This window comes from Camelus bactrianus, chromosome X, assembly GCF_048773025.1.
Source record: "Camelus bactrianus isolate YW-2024 breed Bactrian camel chromosome X, ASM4877302v1, whole genome shotgun sequence".
Taxonomy (NCBI): domain Eukaryota; kingdom Metazoa; phylum Chordata; class Mammalia; order Artiodactyla; family Camelidae; genus Camelus; species Camelus bactrianus.
Window position 1 is genome coordinate 113,637,885 of NC_133575.1, and position 23,207 is coordinate 113,661,091.

The 23,207-nt window shown below is 59.6% G+C and overlaps 2 protein-coding genes, 1 long non-coding RNA gene and 1 pseudogene across 4 annotated transcripts; 2 read left to right on the forward strand and 2 right to left on the reverse strand.

The window, feature by feature from the left end:
- The first annotated feature begins 5,361 nt into the window (after nt 1–5,361).
- LOC141576250 (melanoma-associated antigen 8-like) lies at nt 5,362–9,694 on the forward strand. Its single transcript, XM_074358999.1, has 3 exons — nt 5,362–5,411; nt 8,583–8,681; nt 8,879–9,694. The coding sequence occupies exon 3, from the start codon at nt 8,879–8,881 to the stop codon at nt 9,692–9,694; it is 816 nt and encodes a 271-aa protein (XP_074215100.1). The 5' UTR covers nt 5,362–5,411; nt 8,583–8,681.
- On the reverse strand, nt 8,279–19,173 carry LOC141576279 (melanoma-associated antigen 8-like). Of its 2 annotated transcripts, XM_074359069.1 has the most exons (4): nt 17,799–19,173; nt 9,509–9,928; nt 9,298–9,373; nt 8,279–9,055 (listed from the first exon to the last, which is right to left on the reverse strand). In XM_074359069.1, the coding sequence occupies exon 1, from the start codon at nt 19,164–19,166 to the stop codon at nt 18,618–18,620; it is 549 nt and encodes a 182-aa protein (XP_074215170.1). In that variant the 5' UTR covers nt 19,167–19,173; the 3' UTR covers nt 8,279–9,055; nt 9,298–9,373; nt 9,509–9,928; nt 17,799–18,617. The 2 variants fall into 2 exon arrangements, with proteins under 2 accessions (XP_074215170.1, XP_074215169.1); XM_074359068.1 differs by having other exon boundaries at nt 9,298–9,928.
- LOC141576280 (heat shock transcription factor, X-linked member 3-like) lies at nt 14,707–16,416 on the forward strand (annotated as a pseudogene).
- Nucleotides 16,457–19,853, reverse strand: LOC105064976 (uncharacterized). The gene is made up of 3 exons (XR_012504593.1): nt 19,778–19,853; nt 19,221–19,703; nt 16,457–17,977 (listed from the first exon to the last, which is right to left on the reverse strand). It is a non-coding gene; the product is annotated as an uncharacterized LOC105064976 (long non-coding RNA).
- Nucleotides 19,854–23,207: the final 3,354 nt, after the last annotated feature.

Genomic DNA, 23,207 nt, shown 5'->3' on the forward strand with positions numbered 1-23,207 from the left:
CCAATTTGCGTTCTTAGGGTCCCTCTGTTGCGGGGTGGTTGGACCCCTTTGTCCTCATCCAGGAAGGTCCTCAGCCACCCTCGCACACAAAGGCTGCAGTCCCAGCAAAGATGCTGGGGGGGACCTGCCTCCTGGTGACCGTGAAGGGGCAGAGAGCAACACACCTTCCCTCGGGGGCTCCTCGCCAGCCAGCCTGACTTCAGAGACGGTCTGTTCGAAAGACTTACCTTTTCCTGAAGAGGCTGAGCAGTGGCAGGGGAGTTGCGGATCCCTTGCGTTGATGACTAGGTAATAGTACCTGTTCCAGAGCCGTGACTTTCACTTGTTAATTCTCATGCATAGTAAGAACTACATTTCTCATCTGCACCTACTGTGCGTGTATGTATGACACGTGTGCAGGCTGTGTGTGCTTATGTACACGTACATCCACGCACCACCTGTGTACGTACTAGCGCGTGTATCTGGGTGCGTGTTTATATTTTACGAGGGCTCGTATGTACGTGCAGACGGTATACATACCCAAGGCGCAAAAGTGTGCCTGCTATAACCACGTGTGAGGTGCTCTGGTACCGCCACCTTATTGTCCGTCTCTCCCTTACGTTCTGTTTAAGTGATGTGTTTTGCACAGGCCAGTCCTCACGCAGGTTTGATGTCAGGTGGGTATTAGCAGAGACTCAGGAGGGAAATGCCTCAGCTGACCCATCTTTCTTGCTGTCCTGGTAGAGCCCCAGGGCTGAGGCATGTGTGTCCGGGGCCCTGCCCCAGCTGTAGGCACGAAACCGCTCAGAAGCGGGAGATCTTCTCTCCTACCTGTCCTGCCCTCTGCGTCTGTGCGGCCCACAGCCCCTCCCCCACTCCCTGCTGCCCCCCACCCCCACCCCGCAACGGACGAGTCAGCTCCCCAGTCAGCAGTCTTCCCCTCGGGTGTCCTCACGTTTTGTTGTTCACCTAGCGTTGTTCATACCGTGTGTTATTTTAAAGTCTTTATTTTTATAGCACCTTTAGGTGCACAGAGCAACAAAGAGAAGGTACAGAGATTTCCCATTTACTTCCCGCCCCCACACCTACGTAGCCTGCCTCCTTATCAGCAACCCACCGGAGTCGTCCATGTGTCAGAATTGATGGACCTACGCTGTCACCTAGAAATTAGAGTTTCCCTTGGGGTTCACTCTTGGTGCTGCACCTTCCCTGGGTTTGGGCAAACGTGTATGACATGCCCTCATCACTGGGGTATCATGCAGACTATTTCACGTCACTAACCACCCTCTGCTGTACAGCGCTTATTCATTCCTCTCCCCACAGCGCCTGCAGACACTCATCTTCTTAGCGTCTCCATCATTTTGCCTTCACAGAATGTCACATAGTTGAAATAATACCGTATGTTGCCTTTTCAGAATCACTCAGTTTGTAATTGCATCGAAGGTTCTTCATGTCTATTCCTTGCTTGATAACTCATTTCTTTTTTGCACTGGGTGATACTCCATTTCCTGCACATACCAAAGTGTATTTATTCACCGACTTAAGGACCTCTTGTTTGCATCTATAGTTTGGCAATTCTAAGTAAAGCTGCTATAAACATCCACGTGTAGGTTTCTGTGCGGACACAAGTTTTCAACTTCTTTGGGTAAATACCCATATGGTTTCTGGATCATACAGTAAGAGTTTGTTTACTTTTATAAGATCCTGCCAAGCTGTTCCAATGTAACTGTACCATCTTGTATTCCCACCAGCAATGAATGGGAGTTCCTGCTGCTCCAAATCCTCCCCAGCATTTGGTGTTGTCACTGTACCAGATTTTCCCAATTGCAATACGTGTCTAGTTACGATGTGTGTGTGTGTGTGTGTGATCATCAAGTGACTCCTCACACCTGTTGATCACTAGGTATCAAGCTGGGAAAGGCACAGTCAAGCTAAAGATTTGGAGAATCCTGCCCAAAGCATCAGGAGGCAGCTTCAGTCACGCTGTGTGTGCGCAAGATTTTGTCCTCTGGACATCATTCCTAGTCCTCTTTCTAGGAGGAAAAGCAGAAGAGGAAACTGGAAAGTTCAGAGGAAAAGAACTTTAGGATGGCTCTAGGTAACTCAGATTGGTTCCCACCTTCAGAGACCGTGTGTGAGCCCAAACGCTTCTGAAGCAACCACGTGGCGGGCACATCCTCCAAGTCCGAGCTGTGACCGGGAGAACTTGGAATGTGGCTCTGGGTGAGGAAACGTTTCCTCGGGGGGCCAGGGGAAAGGCCCACGGCAGAAACTTTCCCTCACACTCAGAGAGTCCCAGAACACCCTCGCTCACAGAGCTCTGTGGTGGGCTGTGTGGATCAGGACGGAGCACGTGCAGAGGTCCTGATGCCTCCTCCCCAGGGCCAAGCCCCTCAGCACAGTCCATTCCCCTGCGCTGGTCCAGGGCCCCTGAGCGTCACCCATGCTGGGTCTAGAACAAGCTATGTCATGTCTAAGCACTTCTGGCACGCGAGGGGTCCCATCCCCAATAACAGAGTGCCGGTGAGAAGAGGAAACCCACCTGAGTCAGTGGACCGGGAGATACACACTGGTTCAGAAGCCCCACAGTGTGGGGAAGGCACATCGTACACGCACAGTGACAACAGCTGCATCTACTGTCCACGTCCTTGGCCCAGACATTGTAGAGACAGGTCGCATCGTGTATAAACTCGCACCGGTGCTTTCAACGGGTACGACTACTATGCCCATTTGACGGGCAGAAATCGAGGCACAGACGGTTTCCATGACTGGCTCAGCTTAGCGGCCGCAGGACACACATTCAGTCTGAGCTTTGTGTGGGTCGAAAGCCCTGTGCCCCACTGGTCTGAGCCGACTCGCCAACACTCACGGGGGCCCCGGCTGTCCTGCACGCTGTCCTACCACCTGGTGCCTCATGCCACGTAGCTGAGAACACAGGGAAGCCAGGCATCGGTGCTCAGGAGAGCCTGACACCGGATTCTGCCCACGTGGCCTGTCCCAGCCCCGCGGGATCACCATCCATCCTGAAATGGAGACGGGGCCCCAGGAGGCGGGTCTGGGTCTAGGAGAGAGGGTGTGAGGATGGAGAAGGCTCCTGGATGTGGGGGTAAAGGCTCGGCCCTCTGAAGTCTGCTCTTCTGTTCGGGCTGGGGCCCTGCTCCCACTTCCTCCTGCCCACTCTGCTCGGCTTCTCTCCCAGCTGACTGGGGGGCCCACGTTCTCCTGCAGGCTCACTGCCCTGGGCAGATGGGGTGTCAGGCAGGCGGCAGGCCTGTAGTTCAAAGCATGGTGCCCTTGGGTCCGGTGGGCTCTCAGGGCTCCCGCAAGGGGGCGGGGATCCGCGCCTCAGGGCCCTGGGCAGGCACCTGTGTCTGGGGACGGCCCAGGTTTCCACATGCGGCACACGTGGCATGTTTGGTCCATGTGTGTGGTGTGTGGATGTACGTGTACATAAGCACATACAGTCTAGACATGTGATACAGATACACGCACAGTAGGTGCAGATGAGAATTGTAGTTCTTACTATGGATGAGAATTGACAAGTGAAAGTCACGGCTCTGGAACAGATACTATTATCTAGTCATCAACGCAAGGGATCCGCAGCTCCCCTGCCACTGCTCAGCCTCTTCAGGAAAAGGTAAGTCTTTGGAACAGACCGTCCCCGAGGTCAGGCTGGTTGTCAGCGAGTCGCCGAGGGAAGGTGTGTTGCTCTCTGCCCCTTCACGGTCACCAGGAGGCAGGTCCCCTCCAGCATCTTTGCTGGGACTGCAGCCTTTGTGTGCGAGGGTGGGTGAGGGCCCTCCAGGGTAAGGACAGAGGGGTCCAACCACCCGACAACACAGGGACCCTAAGAATGCAAATCGGCCCCGTGCGGGAATCCTGGGGGCCCCCGGACGGGGCTGTCAGGCTGAGCAGTCCCCGGCCCCCACTTCCTCAGCGAACTCGGGGAGTCAGAGGCTGGGTGTGAGAGACACACTCTCAGGAGGGCAGAGGGCGAATCCCAAGTCCTGTCAGGAGTCAAGGTGAGGACACAGGAGACTGAGGCCCGCAGGGAATCCACCTCCGGCCCCCCCCGACAGCCCTCGGAAACCCCTGGGCTCAGGGTCCAGATGTGACGGGCACTGATGCCCCACCCTTGGGAGGTGAGAGAGGTGAGGGCCTGGGTGAGGGAGGCCGGCTTCAGGTTTGCACAGGGAAGGAGCCCAGCGTTGCCAGGAGTCAAGGTAGAACCGTGTGTGGGGACTCGGTTTGCAGGCATCCAGGTCGGTTCTGCGGTCACCCCTGGGAGACCCAAGGCAGGGATGCAAGGATCAGATCCCCACCCCCTCATCCCCGCTTCCCTCTCTGGTGTCCTGGCTCTGGAGGGTCCGAGTCCAAGGGGACCAAGCTCAGGTGGGCAGAGGGAGGCACCCAGGCCCAGCCGGGAGCCCAGGTGAGGAGCAGAGGGAGGGCTGAGGGAACCCATGGAATCCATCTCAGCCCCTGGCGTCCACAGTCCTGGGAAGCCCTGGGCCTGGTGGCCTGATGTGAGTCCAGAGGCTCCCCTGGGGGTCTCAGGGCAGTAAGGGCCTTGGTGTGAGGGTGTGGGCTCGGGTCAACAAGGGGGCGTCCCAGGACCTGCCGGGGCTCAAGCTGAGGACGCTGAGGGAGGACCGAAGGGGCCCCACAGATCCCCGCCCCTGCTGCCAGCCCTGGGAGGGCCTGGGTGGGATGAGCACTCGTGGGGTCCTGACTTCCTGACATCCGGGTCTCGGAGGGACTGGGGTCCTGGGATGAGGGGCGGGGCCTCGGGTGGCCAGAGGGGAGACCACATGCCGCCTGAGTCAAGGTGAGGACCCCGAGGGAGAACGGAGGGATCCTGCACCCGGGACAGCGTTGCACCTTGGAGACCATAGGGCAAGGTGACCACTGGCGGCATTTCCTGACATCCGGGTCTCTGAGGGACTGGGATCCTGGGATGAGGGGTGGGTCCTCGGGTGGCCAGAGGCTAGACGACATGACGCCTAAGTGACGACCCTGAGGGAGAACTGAGGGGACCCCGAACTCGGAAAAGTGGTCATCCAACACAAAGGGGCCCTTGCTAGCTGCTGTCCGGAGGCCCGAGGGCAGGACAGGCCCACGTGTCGTGTCATGACCGCGGCATCCTGGTCTCAGAGAGACCTGGCACTTAGTGTGTGATGGGGGTGGGGGGAAACCCTCAGATCTGCAGAGGAGAGAATCCCAGGTCCCACTGGGAGTGAAGGTGACGACCGCGAGCCAGCAGTGAGGGACCCTGGACCCGAAAACACAGTCGGTCCTGGGACGTGATAGGGCGGCATCACCTCAGGCAGCATTTCCTGACATCCGGGTCTCGGAGGGACTGGGGTCCTGGTTTGAGGGGCGGGGCCTCGGGTGGGCTGAGGAGAGAATCCCAGGTCCTGCCGGGCGTCAAGGTGAGGACCCTGGGGGAGGACTGAGGGGGCCAGAGACCCCAGAACACAGTGGGTCCCGGGAGGTCATGGGGCGGCATCACCTCAGGCAGCATTTCCTGACATCCGGGTCTCAGAGGGACTGGGGACCGGGTTTGAGGGGCGGGGCCTCGGGTGCGCTGAGGAGAGAATCCCGGTTCCTGCCGGGCGTCAAGGCGAGGGCCCTGAGGAAGGACTGGGGACACCCTGGACTCCAGAATCGAGGGGACCCCAAGATATCTACCCCGGCAGGCAGCCCTCGGAGGCCTCAGGCCGGACGAGCCCATGGCAGCGTGCCGGGACTTCCGCGTCCGGGCCTCGGAGGGACTGGGGCGCTGGTGTGGGGAGCGAAGCCTCAGGTTGGGAAACGCGGGGCTGAGGGCCTGTCAGGACAGTAAGCAAGGACTGTGAGGGAGGACTGCGGGACCCTGGACCCCAGTACAGAGTCGGTCCTGGGAGATCATAGGGTGGCATGACCACAGGCACATTTCCTGACATCCGCGTCTCAGAGGGACTGGGGACCGGGTTTGAGGGGCGGGGCCTCAGATGGGCTGAGGTGGGAATCCCCGTTCCTGCCTGGCGCCACGGTGAGGATCCTGAGGGAGGACTGAGGGGACCAGAGACCCCAGATCAGTGGGGACCCGCCGAACCGATCCTGCCCCTGCTTTTCTCCCTGGGAGGCCCCAGGGCGAGATGAGCACACGTTGGTGTCTCGACTTCCCCATCCGGGTCTCAGAGAGACTGGGGCCTTAATATAAGGAGGGGGACCTCAGGTATGCAGAGGAGGGTATCCCCGGTCCCCCCGGTAGTCAAGGTGAGGACCCTGAGGGAGGACTAAGAGACCCTGCACCCCGGAACAGAGTCGGCCATGGGGGGCTAGAGGGCAGGATGGCCAAAGGCAGCATTTCCTGACATCGCGGTCTCAGAGGGGACAGGGATCCTGGTATGAGGGGGCGGGGCGTCAGATGGGCAGAGGACAGAATCCTAAATTACCAGGAGGCAATGTGAGGACCGTGAGGGAGCCTTTGCCCTTGTGCTGGGTCTTGGAGGCCCCAGAGCAGGGTGACCAGGTGAGATGCTTTCTGACCTCTTAACTCAGAGGTCCTTGGGAGGTGAAGTCCCTGGTCTGAGGAGTGTGGCTCAGATGTGCAGAGGGTGGTCTCCCCGGAACCCCCAGTAGGACTGGGCAGACCCCCTCCCCAGGTAGAGGGGGCCTCAACAGAAACTTGCTCCTCTGCTCCTTCCTGGGAGGCCCGGGTGTGAGTCAGGAGGCATCACCTCCCCACTTTATCCTCAAACTCAGTGCGATGGTGGTGTCGGCCTGCAGGGGACAACCTCATGTTAGCTGAGGGGAGGGTCCCAGGACTTGCTGGGAGTAAATGTGAATATCTTGATACTGAGAGTAGAGAGTGAGCCCACAGAATCCGGCCCTGCCCCCTGTCATCCCTGAAGTCCCTGGGCAGGAGTGGCCAGTGGTGCTGCCCCCTCACCTCTGCCCCAGGCTCTCAGGGAATTCAGACCTAGTTCTGAGGTTGGCAGAAGGAGCCACAACCGGTCAGCAGCAGAAGGACTCACAGGATGTGCCAGGACTCAGGAGAAGGACCCTTTGGGTGGATGCAGGGCGTGAGGAGACCCTCACCCCAAAAGAGATGGGAACTTACAGTGTCCGGCTTGAGCTGTTTCAGCCCTAGGAGTCCCCGGTCAGGTCTGGCCGGATGGGGCCTGCCATCACTTCCGTCACGTGGTTGGGGGTGGGGTATCTCAGGGTGTGAGGACCTTGGTCTGAGGGGAAACATCAGGCCAGCAGAGGGAGGAGTCCTAGGATATCCCACGTGTCAAGGCAAGGACTCTTCATGAGGACCAAATGTACCCCGCCATCTCAGGAGAGGAAGGACCCCACCGGCTCCAGCTGACCCCTGTTCCCAGCCCTGGAAGGAACAGTCAGTGGTGGCCCTAAGTGCCGTGCTCACTTCCATCCTGGGTGGGAAGGTGGGAGTCTTCAGGGAGTTGAGGTCTGGGTCTGAAGGGCAGATGTCAACTCATCATCCCAGGTGGGGGCAGGGGGGAAGAGCAGGCCCTGGCGGGAGTAAAGATGCATGGCCTCCAGGCACTGAGGGCACCTCCGCCCAGGGCAGAGGGGCCGATCCCCGCTGCCAGTGCTTCTGGGTTTTTCGGGGGGAGCTGGGGGTGGATGTTGTGTAAATGGATCCTGGGACCAATTTCCACGTAGGGGAGAGGTTCCCCAGACCAACGACAGTTCTCAGACAGCAGCAGAGTGTTCAGGAATTCAACTGCGTTCTGACACTGTCTAGCCAGAGATGGCATCGGACCCTCTGGTTCAGGCCCAGTCCTCCAAGACTGCCCTCCCCCCACCACTTCAGAAGCCCACCGCAAGGCAAGGTTCTTGCCTGTGCTGCTAAATGGCCAGCTGTAGGTTGGGGATTCCAACTCCCTCCTCCTTGGGTTTCCAACGCTGGTGACAAGTCGAGGCTGTTACGTGTCCTTCTGAAAGACCTGTCCTTCTGAAAGACCTTCAGGGGTTGCCACGCCCTCCTCCTCAGGTTTGGTTGATTTGCTAGAGTGGCTCACAGGTCTCTGACAAACATACTACTTCCTAGATCACCAGCTGAACATAAAGGGCATGAGTCACGAAGAGCCAGATGGAAGAGGTGCTAGGGCCAAGGTGTGCGGGAGCGGGGCCGACTTCCCCGCTCTCTCAGACAGCGCCACTTGCCCCAGCTCTCTACCTGCTCGCCAACCCAGAAGCTCTCCAAACCCATCCTTTTGGGGTTTGACGGAGGCTTCATTACATAAGCACGATTGGTTAAATCATTGGCCACTGGCAACTGAACTCAAATCTCCAGCCTTTCTCCCCTCCCTGGTGGTGCTGGGGAGGGGCCAAAAGATCCAAACTTTTAATCACATGATTGGCTCTTCTGGCAACCAGCCCCATTTTAGGTGCTTTGCAAACACATCTCATTCACATAAAAAACAAAAAAAGCACATTCATCACTCTCAACACTGAGGACATCCCAAGGGCTTTGGGAGCTGTGAACAAGGAACTGTGCCCAGAAACCAAAGTCAATGACCAGAGGTATCCTTGTCCTGAATCACAGCAGGAAAGGGGCCTCCTCTCCTTTCTCTCCCGCCTTTCAGGGAGGTGAGGACCTTGGTGTGAGAGGACGGGTCAGATCATCTGAAGGAACCACGCCTTGGCAACAGAGAGAAGAGTCCCGGGTCCTCCCAGGAGTCAAGGTGAGGGCCCGAGGGAAGGGTGAGGGGACCCGCACGCCCACAACAAAGATGGGACACCAAAGGAAACCTCGTTCAGCCCTAGAAACCCTGGGAAGGTCGATAAGCTTGTCCTCCCACAAGGCCACTGGGTCCCCACCTGTCACCCCGGCCCAGACTCCTGTCAGCTGCCAACACCTGTCATTATGTCCCTGGTTCAGATGAGTGAGCTCCGCCAGGCTGTGGAAGACCTTCAGGACCCAAGAGACGCCCAGGGCCTGGTGGATGTGCAGCGGCTGGAGGCTGAGCAGGAGGGGGCCGCATCCCCCCGGTCCTCCTCGTCCTCCTCCTCCTCCTCCTCCTCAGTCTCCTCTTCCTACTCTGCCGGTGCCGAGTCCCTGCGCCAAGGGGCAGAGCTTTCAATGATGGCTGACCTGGTGAGCTTCCTGCTCCTCAAGTATCGCAGGAAGCAGCCGACCACCAGGGCAGAAATGCTGAGTATCCTCAGAGCATACCAGCACCACTTCCCTGTGGTCTTCAGCCAGGCCTCTGAGTGCATGCAGCTGGTCTTTGGGGTGGATGTGAAGGAGGTGGACCCCAAGGAGCACTTGTACATCCTGGTCCCCACCCTGGGCCTCACCTGTGATGGGATGCAGGGTGATGAGCGGAGCATGCCCAAGAACGGCCTCCTGGTGATACTTCTGGGTGTCATCGTCCTGGGGGGAGAGGGGGCGCCTGAGGAAGAGGTGTGGGGAGCACTCGGTGTCATGGGGGTGCATCCTGGGAGGGAGCACTTCATCTATGGGGAGCCCAGGGAGCTCATCACCAAAGCGTGGGTGCAGGAGGGGTACCTGGAGTACCGGCAGGTGGCCGACAGCGATCCCGCTCGCCACGAGTTCCTGTGGGGGCCCCGGGCCCACGCGGAGACCAGCAAGTTGCAAGTCCTGGAGCATTTGTTTAGACTCAACAGTAAGGGTCCCATTTCCTTCCCGTCCCTGTCTGAGGAGGCCGTGAGCAATGAGGAAGAGGGGGCCTGAGCCAGACTTGCAGCCGCGCTCCTTCCAGGCCCCTGTCCAGCAGCTTCTCCTGCCGGGCAGGAAGGGAGTCCATCCTTCACTCTGTGTTTGCAGAGCGAGCGGTCAGCCTTGGAAGGAGTGAGGGCCCGGGCCAGCTCGGGGGGCACGGCGTACAGCATCTCTGGGCTCCTCCTGTCCTTTATGGTGACGTGGAAATTGATCTTTGTTTCCTGTAGGTGTTTTTCAGTGCTGTTCCTATTAATAGAAGATTTAATAAGCTTCAGTATCTAACTTTGTGAATGACATTGATCACAACGTGTGTGTGCTTATCCAGTTCAAACACAACAGTTTTCCTCTTCTGTAAAGGAGACTGAAATCTCTCTCTTTTTTTTTTTTTTTTTTCCTGTCATCCTGGATGACATAATATGGAATTGCAATTAGAATTGTTCGGGAAATGTGAGAGTAATTAGCAATAATATAGATGAGGGAAGATTTAGAACAATAAAAGTAAAAATATTAACTCGCTTCTTATCCCTTCTTGTTTGTCATTTTATACGTGTAATATCCCTATGTTTAATTGGATTTCCACGGGTTATTTAAGAAAGTAGGAGAAAATCAGTCTGAATCAACAGGATCCCCGCTCACCGTCTCACTTCATCCGCACACATTCACCGAGCCTCTGCTCTCCGGAGGGCTCTGTGTTAGTGGGGACACTAGGAAAAGCAAGACACACCCCACACCTAGAAGGACAGGCTAGGAGCCCAGTCACATCAGGAAGATGGTGACATGTCCCTGAAGTCCCACAGAACAAGGGAAAGAAGCGGCGAGGCGGAGGGGGTCCGGGAGAGAGCACCCAAGTGCAAGTGCGCAGAGCCAGGGCAGGTGGGGGCTTTGGGAAGCTGGGCTTCCTTCTGTGGGAGGTGACGGTAATGAAGCTGGGTGGTGGCGGCGGCCAGACTTGAAGAAGGCGTGTTTTGGGTTTCAGAAGCCACAGTTCGGATGGAAGGGCGGCTGGGAGGGGGCAAAGGTTGTTCCTTGACTCCCTTCCTAGGAGCTCGGTGTTGAGTCCAGCTGGGAACGCTCCCCCACCCCTCAGTGTAACCTAGCCTCTAATCGGGAGAATTTACTTAGTTCCATTTACGAGGCATGCTTTTTGGCTGATTAGCTCTTCCACATCCTACTGAGCTGCGTGTTCTCTAACATGACCTGGATAACAAACCAACCAGCCAAGTCCCAGAGGAGGGAGTGGAAGGGTCTGGGGCCAAAGAAAATCAGAAGCAACTGCCAATCATCGCGGTTCCAACAGGCAGCGCGCCCCGCGCGAGGTGCTTGGCGCACATCGCACGCACCCCTGCAGTCCTGCGGGCCGGGCCTCCTCACACCCGCCCACTGCACAGATGAAGACCCTGGGGTCGTGGGGCTCGGGAACCTTCCCAGGATCACGTGCTAGTAAGTGACGGGGTGGGGCCGAGACCCCTGGTCTGAATTCATCTAGAGCCCACGCTGCGCCCACCCATCGCAGCCTGCGGCCCGCCTCCTGACCCAGAGTCCACTTGTCTCCTCAGTGTCCTCATGGAGTCTGTCGGGTGACAGAAAGTAGGATCCTGAGGCCCAGGTAGTAAAAGCTGGACCAAGAAAGGAAGGTGACTGTGACAATCAAAGCCAGGGTGAGGACTGTCTGCGGTTTCTTGAGAGCTGACCCTGCCAGGTGGTGGCACTGCTGTCCAGTCCCAGCCCTTATCCCCCACGACAGCACCCTGCCCTGGTCTCCTCCTTCCTCGGGGCCCTCCTGGCCAACTCGAACCTGACCTGCTGACTTGGTCATCACGGGGGGTGGGGGTGTGGAGAGAGAGAGAGGGAGAGACAGAGACAGAGAGAGAGAGAGACACAGAGAGACGGAGACAGACAGAGACAGAGACAGAGAGACAGTCACGGAGACAGACACAGGGACAGAGCGAGAGCCAGAGCGCGAGACTGGGCTTGAGACTGGGATTGGGATTGTGGTTGACTGCGTCTGGAAGGCCACATTCCTTATGGGATAACATCCCTAACGTAGACTTTTCAGAAGCTGGAGAAAAGGTAACACTAGGGAACATCCTGACACCGTCTCCCCGTCCCCAGTCGGGGAGGGGAGCGGCTGTAACAGAGCTTGCCTGGGGCTCCTTTGGAAAGTGCATTGCACCCGACGGCCCCTGTGCCATTTGAGCTTCTAAGGATGGCTTTCCCGGGTCTCCTTGGCCTTGGACAACTACGAAATGAGTCATCACTGGACAAGGAAGACTCCCCTTTGCTGCTGTCCCTGCGGGGTGCAGGTGGCTTCCGGGCAGACACAAGGCCCCCAGTCTGGGCTGAGGCCGTGGGCTCGGGCGTCCGCAGTGGACCACAGGCCGGCTCTACTTCTCCGTCGGGCGGATCCTAGGCCCACGACTCCACCTTCCCCGGCCCGGCCCGGGCCTTCCCTGCCACCTGCCCCGGGTCAGACGGGAAGAGTCCACGGCGCTGCACCGCAGAGCGCTCAGCACCGCCAAGGGAATGCAGGCGCCCTCCCACCTGCTCGAGCTGTCGCAGTGACCGTGCACAGCTGCTTTCAAGGACACTAAAGCCAGCTCCTGGGGGACATACAAATTTGTTCGTTCCAAGATAGGCTGGGGACCCCGTTCACATCCTAGTCTGCTGTCCTCAAGGACCTCTTTCCTGGTCTGGAGGGGGAGGCAGATACACCCAAGGTCTCAGGGAGACAGGAGCACCCCATCTTGGGACTGGACATGCAAGGCGGGCTGTGGGAGCCTTGGGAGGGAGCCTGGGACCGGAGGAAGCCCTGACTGCCGAGGTGGCCTGGAAGCCGGGCCGGCCTTGAAGCCGGGCCCCAACATGCAGAGCGGCCTCTGGATAGAGACGGGCATCGCCACCCGACGAGGCAGCTTGAGGACACGCCCAGACAGGGGAGTTCTTGGCGGGTCCCAGAGCAGCTGGGGACTGGGTGCGGGTCTGGCCCAGGGCCCATGGATGGTGACGGAGAGCGCTTGGGTGGTCCTCTGGGCTGGCGGACACCAGGGGCTAAGGCAGGTGCAGCGGCCGGCGGGCCAGGCTGGGAAAGGCAGGCCTTGGACGTCGTGAGGGCTGGTATCGAGTAACAAGTGTCCTGAGCCGTGGCTGAGAGCGACCCCTGGGGCGCTACACGTAGCCACGGCCCAGCCGGCCCCCCCACTGGGGGGGGGCAGGGGTGCGTGGGAGGGAGGGAGGCCGACCTGTGAGGGGGCAGGCCCACCAGACCCAGGGTGTGAGGGAGGGCTGGAAGGAGCGGGCGGCAGGCGAGGCCACAGGGCTGGGATCGGCCCACCGATGTCCCAGCCTTTGGGCCCCCTTCTGAGACGCCCCCATGGCCTCCACTGAAGTTCGAACTCTAAGGACACGTCCCTGCAGGAGGGAGTGACCCGAACAAGTGCTCTGTAAACCTGTTTAGAGGCACAAAGACCTGAGCCCAAGCTCTAGTCTCGGCCTAGGAGCTCCACGAAGGCTGACAGTCCTCAGACTCGAGGGCCCCTTGGGAGAATCTCTTTCGAACCCCTTGCCCTCCCCTTCTGGAACAGGGAGTGGCCCTCAGAGAGGACAGACGCCTCTCCTTAGCGGCAGAGCTGGGATGAGGACCTAGGAGCCTGGCAGACGGGCCTTTCCAGGTCCCATTGTCTCTCCCTGTGCAGTGACTAGGAAGAACAGCCACCACAGCGGCTACAGAACACGTGTCCCCCCAGACCACTGTCCTGTCTGTCCTGCCATCCGTGGTGAAGACGGCTCTCGGGCGGGATTTGTCCCATCCCACACCCAGAGCCTCATCTATTTTCAGTCACACGTGGACGGGCTTTCCGTTGGTCACGTCCAGCTCAACAAGTAGGAATTGTCCTTGGGAGTGAGTCTGTAGAGTAGGCCCCTTGAGAAGTACCGCACCCAGAGCAGGCAAAATTATTCAGTGTACCTGCCACCGAGGTGACGGCGGGACGGGGACCCAGGGCTGGGGGTGGGGCTGGCTCGGGGAAGGCCAGCAGGGCAGGCCTGGGAGCAGACCAGGGAAATGCTTGCTCTCAACACATCAGAATACATGCTGAACCCCCAGATCAAGGACTGCAAAGGGGAAGAAGCAGGGCAGAGCCGAGTTGGAAGCGGAAGGCCAGCAATCTGGCAGGGCAGGAGCCTAACCCCCCCCAGTGACAGAGGGAAGAGGGCCTTAGAGCAGCCTCAGGGGAGGCTGAATCCGAGGTCTGAGGGAGGTGCTCTGGCGCGGACTGAGGCCGGTGTTCTGAAAGTGAGTGCTCTCGGGCCACGAGGAGTTTCTATGGCAAGAAATGGACACTAAAGAGGATCCCATGTGCTCTGGAGAGGGGTGGGGCTGCGGACAGCGGAGCTCAAAAGGAGGCTCCAAAGCACAGGGGAGGATGCGGCCATCCACTCACGCGGCACGGGGGGAACCCTATGTGCCAGGTGCTTTGGTGACACTGAAGTGGGACGTGGGGAGTGCCCCCACATGCTCCCACACACAGCCCCACTCTGGGGACAGCTCGACCCAGGGGCAGGAGAACGGAACACTTCCTTACGGCCCATCAGAGCTGGACCGACCAGCCAGCAGGAACAGCTGGAAGAGACCAAGGCAGGAGCTGGTGGCGGGGTGGGGGGAGGGGGCGCTGCCAGCCAGCCCGGGCCAACCAGCCCACTCGGACCACCACTTCCGGGAGGTGCAGTCGCCCGGGGCCCATCTCACCCCTGCCGCCTTGGTGGTAGCCAAGCCAGGGCCAGCCAGGGCCTGGCCCTTGAACAAATCGGAGGCTGGCAACAGGCCTCCCCAACCTTTGGGGATGGAAACAGGATCATGTCTGTCCGCCCACTCAGGGCCTGGCCCCTGGGAAAAAGGTGCCTGGCAGCAGATGGGAGCCTTCTCCCGGGAACTTGAACATACCTTCCTACACTTTTAGAAAACAGAGAAGCTGGGGGCTCTGTACCCCTCGCCTCCCCTCCCCTCCCCTCCCCTCCCCTCGGCCAGGGCTCCCTGTCCAGACCAACTCTGTGACCTCACGTGACACATAAAGAGGACGATGACCAAAGTCGCTGGTTGCCCTGCTACCGAGATTCTAGAATTCTGCGGACACTATTTACTGGGCGTCCCTGCTCAGATTGAAGGCACTTCTGCCCTGAGAGCTCAGTGATCTGGTCTCAGGGAGAGCGTGTGCCTGGTCTAGACTAGCTGCATGGCGAGTCAGAGCCCCGACGAGGAATATACGGCCACGGCGGCCCCCGCAGCTGATGGAGAGCCCCCAGCGGGGGCCCCATCGGGTTCATCCCCGGATCCAAAGGTGGATTCGAGGGGGATTTTGGAGAGGCCCGGCGACCAGGCCGAGAGCCAAGATCCAGGCTCCCAAGACAACCAGCCACCACAGGACCCAAACCCAGGTCCCGCCAACGTGGACGGAACCCATGGTGTTCTTGGGCTCTCCTTCCCGAGAAAGCTCTGGATGATAGTGGAGGACGAGGCCTTCACGTCCGTGCGCTGGAACGACAAGGGAGACATGCTGATCATCGAGGAAGACCTTTTCCAGCGGGAGGTTCTTCGCCGGCGCGGCGCAGACAGGATCTTTGAAACAGACAGCTTGAAGAGCTTCATCCGCCAACTGAACCTCTATGGGTTCAGGAAAATACACCTGCCCGGCACTCTGGGTCGCTCTCCGGGGAAGAAAAGGCTGATGGTAACGTAGACAGCCCTTCCGTCTCCCGAGTTCTCTGTTCCTGGAACAGCTTCCTAGTCCTGAGCGGATGAGTGATGTGCTGGGCGGGGTTCATTCCCGAGGGGGACTTTTTTCCTGTGAGCCAGTACTGAATGAAGGCTGAGGCAGTCCGGCGTGTCATGGAAGGCTCGCCCCTTAGAGATGCCCTGCGGGTGTGACCGAAGACCCAGGGGCCACTTCACGTCAGGGAGCTAGAGTGACACCTCAGCCCAGGCACCACGTAGCTTTAGTGAGCGCACACTCCAGGGCGAAACAAAACTTGCCAGGAATTTAAAAAGACCTTTTCTCCACAGTCAAACAAGACCTTTATGACGGAGGTGGGCGGGGAGGAGTGAATATTTCCCCCGAAATGACGAGAATGATTCTTGTCCTTTCAGATCTACCACAACTGCAACTTTCAGAGAGAGAAGCCCCTGCTGATCGAGAACATGCGGAGAAAAGGTGACCCGAGAGCAACTGCTCGGCCCGCTTCCAGCACAACCACCCCAAAGAGAAAGAAGCAAGCCGTCCCACCTATGAGATGCACCCAATTTTTCCATCAGAATGACTCCACCAATGATGCCGACAGGAAGACCCAGAGGGAAGCCCCCCGTGCTCAGGTGCCCAGCGGCTTCCGGGCCTTCGTGCTCCCTGGCGTCTTGTCTGCCGGCCGGGTGGCCAGGTTGGTGGTAGTGCAGCGTCCCTCCAGCGAGCAGGGCGGCCCGAGTGGGGAGGGCACCTCCAGGAATGTCACGCTAGTGCCCCCGGCTACTGCCGGAAGGGACGGTGCAGGGGAGCTGCCCAGAAGCCCCCCCGTTTGCCCCGATCCCAGCTCGGTGGTGTCCACGTGCAACACGGGTTACTGCATGCTGCTCGCGGCCCTTCTGCTCATGGCCCCCAACCAGGAGGCCCGAGGCCGATGAAGAGCCCGAGGGCTCTTCAGATTACAAGTGTGCTCTCTGCGAACAGTTCCAGAACAACCCAAAGCGCTGAGCTCACAGACCACTAGAGACACACGAAGAGCACCGTCCTGTAACCATGAACATTTTGGGCTTTAATAAAGAAAAGCAAAACTCCCCGGGACTAAATAAACAATCTGCGAGACCCGCGGGTCCGTGTTCTTTCTCGCGTTCGATTCCGCACACCTCTCACCAGATAAGCCCGCGGAGGCTGGAGACCCCGGCCGGGGGCAGGCTTTGGTCCCCATCGGCCTCTTGCATCTGAAGCTGTGGCATCTCGGACACCCGCCCAAGGAGGTGGGGAGCGAGCACTGAGGCGAGCCCAGGAAGGTCTGGTCCGCTGGGCCGGGCCTGCCCGTCAGGGGACAGACAGCCTGGCTTCTGACCTCGGGGGTGTCTCCCCCCCATTACTCATGCATCGCGGAGCAGGAGGGTCTTCCTCCTGGGTCCCCCAAGGATGCCAGAAGTTTCTGATCAGCAGCTCAGCGTCTCCAGCTCACGATCCAGGGGCCCCCCACGGAGGCCCGCCGAAAAGTAGGGCCACCCCCTCCACCAAGGGCTGAGAGCACTGCAGCCTGGCTCCGAAGAGACGGGGGGTTGCAGTCAAACGCCTGGGGGGAGGCCCGTCACCCTCGAAGGTAGCAACCACTGGAAACCCTACTCTCAATTGACCAACCCCTCCCCCCCCAACAAATGTATAAAAGATCTCCCACCCAGCGAACACCAGCACTGCTCACTTCCATCAGGGCTGTAGTTAGGACCCTTTCTTGGGACGTGAAGCGGCCGTGCGGCACGTCTAACACACCGGCTCCGTGAGCCAAGGGACACTTTACAACAGGGCGAGAGTCATCTGCGAGGCAGACGGTGCTCTTTCTGAGTCCGACGTCCTCTTGCCCGGGAGTCAGGCCGTCGCTGGCTGGTGACTCCCTGGCAAGCACTCAGCGCCCGCTCCAGCCGTCCCACATCGTCTCCTGGATGCTCTTCAGACCCTCTAGGGGTTTTGACCAGAACAAAGGCGGGGAGAACACTCACCAGCTCTCTCAAAACACATTTCTCTACACAATCCAGAATCAGCAGGGCCAGAATGAGCAGCGGCCTGCAAGGCCGCTTCCCCTTGTCCTAGAGGTCCAAAGTCCTTGAGACTCTGTCACCGAGCCCAGGGAGGCATCTCCCTGCAGGGGTCCCGCTCCCCCGTCCCCGCGTCCCGGTGGACACATCTGTTTCCGGGAACAGCACAGAGTGGGGAGCGCCCTCCAGGGCGGCGCCGATTCAGAGCGAACCAGGGGAGCACGTCCAGGGCGTGACGGCGAGCTGACCGTGCCACGGTTTAGCTTGGTCTCTCGGTCACCTCCTCTCAAGAGCCCACGCTGCTCAGGCCTCTTGCCCAAAGGGGACCAGGTGCTTGGGGACGTCTACCTGGAAGATGCCCTTCCCGCCTCTCCTGGGCACGGGCTCCAGTAACCACCGGGGGTTGGAGAGCGTGGTCAGGTACTTCTGCTGCAGGTTGGTCAGGACGGCTCGATTCTCCAGTTCCACAACCTCCTCGGGACCTAAGTTTTCTGGGCACAGCAAAGTGTCCCCAACGTCAACGAGCCCTGTGCACAAAGAGAGAAGCACACAGATGTCTTCCCTTCCATAAACCAGGCCTGCCCCTAAGAGAACATGGTTATTCAAGGTCACAACCACTAGAGACGGAGGCGATATCAGCACGTGGACCCAGAGTCAACTGGGTCGCGCTGGCTGAGCACTTCCGAGGAACCGACGTCCCTCTTCAGGGCACTTGGGGCGAGGCCCAGGGAGGGAGACATTTTCTTCTCATTGCTCCCCCAAATTCTAATTCCATGTTATCTTGTTCAGGATGACACAATAAGATTGGAGATTTATAACTTGTTTTACAAAAGAGCAAATCTCTTGTGTTTGAACTCGATAAGGATACAGACATTGTGATTAATGTCATTGACAAAGTTACATAGTGAAGCTTATTAAATCTTCTGATACAAGGAACACCACTGAAAAATTCCTACAGGAAACAAAGATCAATTTCCATGTCATCATAAGGGACGGGAGGAGCCCAGAGATGCTGTACACCGTGTACCCCCAACTGGCCCGGGCTGTCACCCCTTAGGAGGCTGCCTGCTCGCTCTCCAAACACACAGTGAAGGATGGACTCACTTCCGGCCCGACAGGAGAAGCTGCCGGACAGGGGCCTGGAAGGAGCCCGGCTGCAAGTCTGGCTCAGGGCCACTCTTTCTCATCACTCAACACCTCTTCAGACAGGGACAGGAAGGAACTGAGATTCCTTGTATTGACCCTGAGCAAATGCTCCAGGACTTGCAGCTTGCTGGTCTCCGCGTGGTCCCGGGGCCCCCACAGGAGCTCGTAGCAAGGGGGATCGCTGTTGGGCACCTGCAGGTACTCCACATACCCCTCCCGCACCCACACGTTGGTGATGAGCTCCCTGGGCTCCCCGTAGATGCAGTGCTCCCTCCCGGGATACACCCCCATGACACTCAGTGCTTCCCACATCTTCTCCTCAGTGGCGCACTCTCCCTCCAGGAGGATCACACCCAGGAGCATCACCAGGAGGCCGTTCTTGGGCATGCTCTGCCCATCGCCCAGCATCCCGTCACAGGTGAGGCCCAGGGTGGGGACCAGGACATACGAGTGCTCCCTGGGGTCCACCTCCTTCACATCCACCCCAAAGACCAGCTGCAGACACTCAGAGGCTTGGCTCAAGACCACAGGGAAGTGGTCCTGGTCATCTCTGAGGACCGCATTCAGCATGTCTTCCTTTGTGGTCGGCTCCTTTGAGTGGTACTTCAGGAGCAGGAAGCTCACCAGTTCAGCCACCTTCAAATGGAGTGGGTCTGGGTGTGAGGACTCGGCATCTGCGGGGTCCTGGCCGGTGCTGGGCCTCTCCTCATCTTGGCTGCTGGAGGTGCTGTCTTCCGACTGGCTCCATGGAGGGGCTGCCATGGCTGTGGGGGAGGGGCAGACAGCCTGAGGGCTCTGCGCGGGACTGGGTGTCCCAGAATCATCCACCTCCTCCAGGGTGTCCAGCAAGAGGACTGAGTAGGAAGACGATGAGGAGAAGGAGGAAGAGGAGGAGGAAGAGGAGGAGGAGGAGGGAGACAACGGGGATGCGCCCTCCTCCTCCTCAACCCAAATGTCCTGCTCATCCACGGAATCCTCAGCCTCTCTTGGGTCCTGAAAGTCGGCTTCAGTGTGGTGGAGGTCACGCATTTGAACGGGAGGCACGGTGAGTGGTGTCGGGCAGCTGAGAGCAGCGAGGGCAGGGGTGACAGATGGTGACCCAAGGGCCTGGGGGAGAAAGGGTGTGTCAGTGGCCCGGGCTGAGAAACCCACCCTGAGGGGCTCTGACAAAGGCCACTTACTGGTCTCCTCTTCAGGGGTGCCCTCGGCCTCACAGGGGCTCTCCTCCTGGTGGACGGTTGTCTGTGAATCTGACGGGGGAAGTGAGGCGGCTCCTCAGGGTGCAGCCGGCACAGCCCGAGGTTCTGAGGACGCCAGAGGGTGTGTGGAGTGGACGTAGGCCTTGTGGGGTCCCCTCTGTTCCCAGAGCCCCCGGGTACACACTCAGGGCCCACACCTCACCTTCAGTCCTGGCACTGCCGGCCTCCTGTGCTCTGTGACCCGAGGACACGTGTCTCAGACCTAGGCCTTCCCGGTGTCTGGAGCCCCTGGGAGAGAAAGGAGGGGAGACCTCGGATCTACACTGTGGCACAGCCCTGGACCCGCGTGTTGGCAGGAGGCCTGGGCTCTGGCAGGTTCCCACTCTTCTAGGGTAGGAGGTCCTGTCCGCGCTAACTCAGGGTCCTCACCGGGACTCCAAGCGGGACCTGGGATTCTGCTCTCCAACCACCTGAGGGCCCCATCCTGATAGTAGGTCCCCGGTCTCTCTGAGCCCTGGATGCCGAAGTCAGGACACACCACGTGTGCTCATCCCGCATTGAGGCCTCCCAGGGCTGACAGCAGGGGCAGGATCGGTTGTGTCCCCTCTGTTCTAGGGTCTCGGGTCCCCTCACTCCTCCCTTAGGGTCCTCACCTTGACTCCTGGCAGGACCTGGGATTCCCCTCTCAGCCCACCTGAGGCCCCGCCCGTCATACCAGGACGCCAGTCCCTCTGTGACCCGCATTTCAGGAACTGCTGCCTGAGGTCATCCCACCCTATGGCCTCCCAGGACTGACTCTGTTCTGGGGTCCAGGGTCCCTCAGTGCTCCCTCGCGGTCGTCTCCTTCACTCCCACTGGCACCTCAGATTCTCTTTTCCACAGACCTAGGACCTCCCCCACCCCCCCTTACACTATGTCCCGAGTCTCTCTGACCGAGTTGCGGAAGTCAGGACACTCCGATTGGGCTCATCCCGCCCTGGGCCCTCAAGACGGCTGACAGCAGGGGCACATTTATGTGGAATGGCCTCTTTTCTGGGATCTTGGGTCCCCTCCCTCTTCCCTCAGGGACCTCAATTTGAGTCAGGCGGCATGTAGTCTCCCCTCTGCCCGCTGCAGGCCCCGCCCCTCATACCAGGACCCTACTCTCTAAGAGACTGGGATGTCAGGAAATGTCACCTGTGGTCATCCTGCCCTATGACCTCCCAGGACTGACTCTTTTCTGGGGTCCAGGGTCCCCTGAGTCCTCCCTCCGCGACCTCACCTTGACTCTCGGCAGGAACTGGGATTCCCCCCTCAGCTCACCTGAGGCCCCGCCCCTGAAATCTGGTCCAGTTTCTCTGAAGCCTGGATGTCAAGAAATGCTGCCAAAGGTGATCCCGACCTATGACGTCCCAGGACCGACTCTGTTCTAGGGTCCAAGGTTACCGCAGTCCTCCCTCACAGTCCTCGCGTTCTGTCCTGACAGGTCCTCAGCTTCGCATTTCCGACCTGAGGCTTCGCTCCTCATACCAGCGCCCCAGTCCCCAGTCCCCAGTCCCTCTGAGGCCCAGTTGTGGAAGTCAGGGCACGCTGCCATGTGCTCGTCCGCCCGGGGCCTCCAAGGGCTGACTGCTGGGGTAGATATCTTGGGGTCCCCTCTCTTCTGGAGTCCTGGGCCTCAGTCCTCCCTCAGGGTCCTCACTGTGACTCCCGCCAGGAACCGGGATTCCCCGCTCAGCCCACTTGAGGCCCCGCCCCTCATACCAGGTCCCCAGTCTCTCTGAGTACGGGATGTTCAGGGAAATGCGACTGTGGTCATTCCACCCTACTGCCTCCCAGGACAGACTCCGTTGTGGGGTCTAGGGTCACCTCAGTCCTCCCTCGGGGTCCTCACCTTGACTGCCGGCGGCCCTGGGATTTTCCCCTCGGCCGACCTGAGGCCCCGCCCCTCCAACAAGGACCCCAGTCCCTCTGAGTCTCGGACCCGGATGTCAGGAAATGCCGCCTGTGGGCATCCCGCCATATGGCCTCCCAGGACTGACTCTGTTCTGGGGTCCAGGGTCCCTCAGTGCTCCCTCGCTGTCGTCACCTTCACACCCAGCGGGACCTGAGATTCTCTCCTCCGCAGACCTGAGCCCCCCTCTTCCCTTACACCCGGTCCCCAGTCTCTCTGAGACCGGGTAGCGGAAGTCAGGACCCTCTAAGCAGGCTCATTCTGCCCTGGGGTCTCAGGACGGCTGAAAGTAGGGGCGCATTTATGTGGGATGGCCTCTTTTCTGGGGCCCTGAGTCCCCTCTGTTTTCCCTCAGGGTCCTCACCTTGACTCAGGCGGCATGTGGTCTCCCCTCTGCCCACCTGAGGCCCCGCGCCTCATCCCAGGACCCCCGTCTCTCCGAGACGAGACCGTGATGTCAGGAAATGCGGCCTGGGGTGATCCCGCCCTATGACCTTCCAGGACCGACTCTGTTCTGGGGTCCAGGGTCCCGCAGTCCTCCCTCACAGTCCTTGCTTACTGTCCTGACAGGCCCTCAGCTCCGCATTCCCGACCTGAGGCTTCGCCCCCCATACCAGCGCCCCAGTCCCTCCGAGGCCCGGATGCGGAAGTCCAGGCACGCTGCCATGTGCTCGTCCACCCGGGGCCTGCCGAGGTAGAAATCGTGGGGTCCCCTCTCTTCCGGTGTCCAGGGTCTCGGCAGTCCTCCCTGAGGTTCCTCATTGTGACTCCCGCCAGGAACTGGGTTTCTGCCCTCAGCGCACCCGAGGCCCCGCCCCTCATACCAGGTCCCCGCTCGCTCTGAGACGCGACCCGGATGTGAGGAAACGCTGCCCGAGGTGATCCCGCTCTACGACCTCCCGGGACCGACTCTGTTCTGGGGTCCAGGGTCACCGCAGTCCTCCCTTTGGGTCCTCACTTTGACTCCGGTGGCTTGTAGTCTCTCCTCTGCCCACCTGAGGCCCCGCCCCTCATACCAGGTCCCCAGTGCCTCTGAGAGCCCGGACGTCAGGAAATGTGCCTGTGGTCATTCCACCCTATGGCCTCCCAGGACAGACTCTGTTCTGGGGTCCAGGGTCACCGCAGTCCTCCCTCAGAGTGCTCACCTTGACTCCTGGCAGGACTTGCGAGTCTCCGCTCTGCCCCCTTGAGGTCCCCCTCTCTAAATTAAGTCCCCCCTCCCTCTGAGACCCGGATGCGGAAGTCAGGGCTCGCTGCCATGTGCCTCCTAGGGCTTTCAGCAGGGCAGGTTTCTCTGGGTCACCCCACCCCACGCCCTCATTTCTCCATCCGCATGCTCACCTTGGGTCCTATCAGGCCCTGGGCCCTCCCTCTGCCCACTTGAATTGCCTTCCCTGAGAACCAGGCCCTCCTCCTCCTAGTCCCCCGAGAAGCCTGGCCAGGATCCCCTAGGGCGGAGACGGATCCTGTGGGGCCTTC

Bases quoted from the DNA above. Each gene is read 5' to 3' on its own strand.
- LOC141576279 (XM_074359069.1), bottom strand. From the start codon at position 19,166: ATGCTGAATGCGGTCCTCAGAGATGACCAGGACCACTTCCCTGTGGTC.
- LOC141576250 (XM_074358999.1), top strand. From the start codon at position 8,879: ATGAGTGAGCTCCGCCAGGCTGTGGAAGACCTTCAGGACCCAAGAGAC.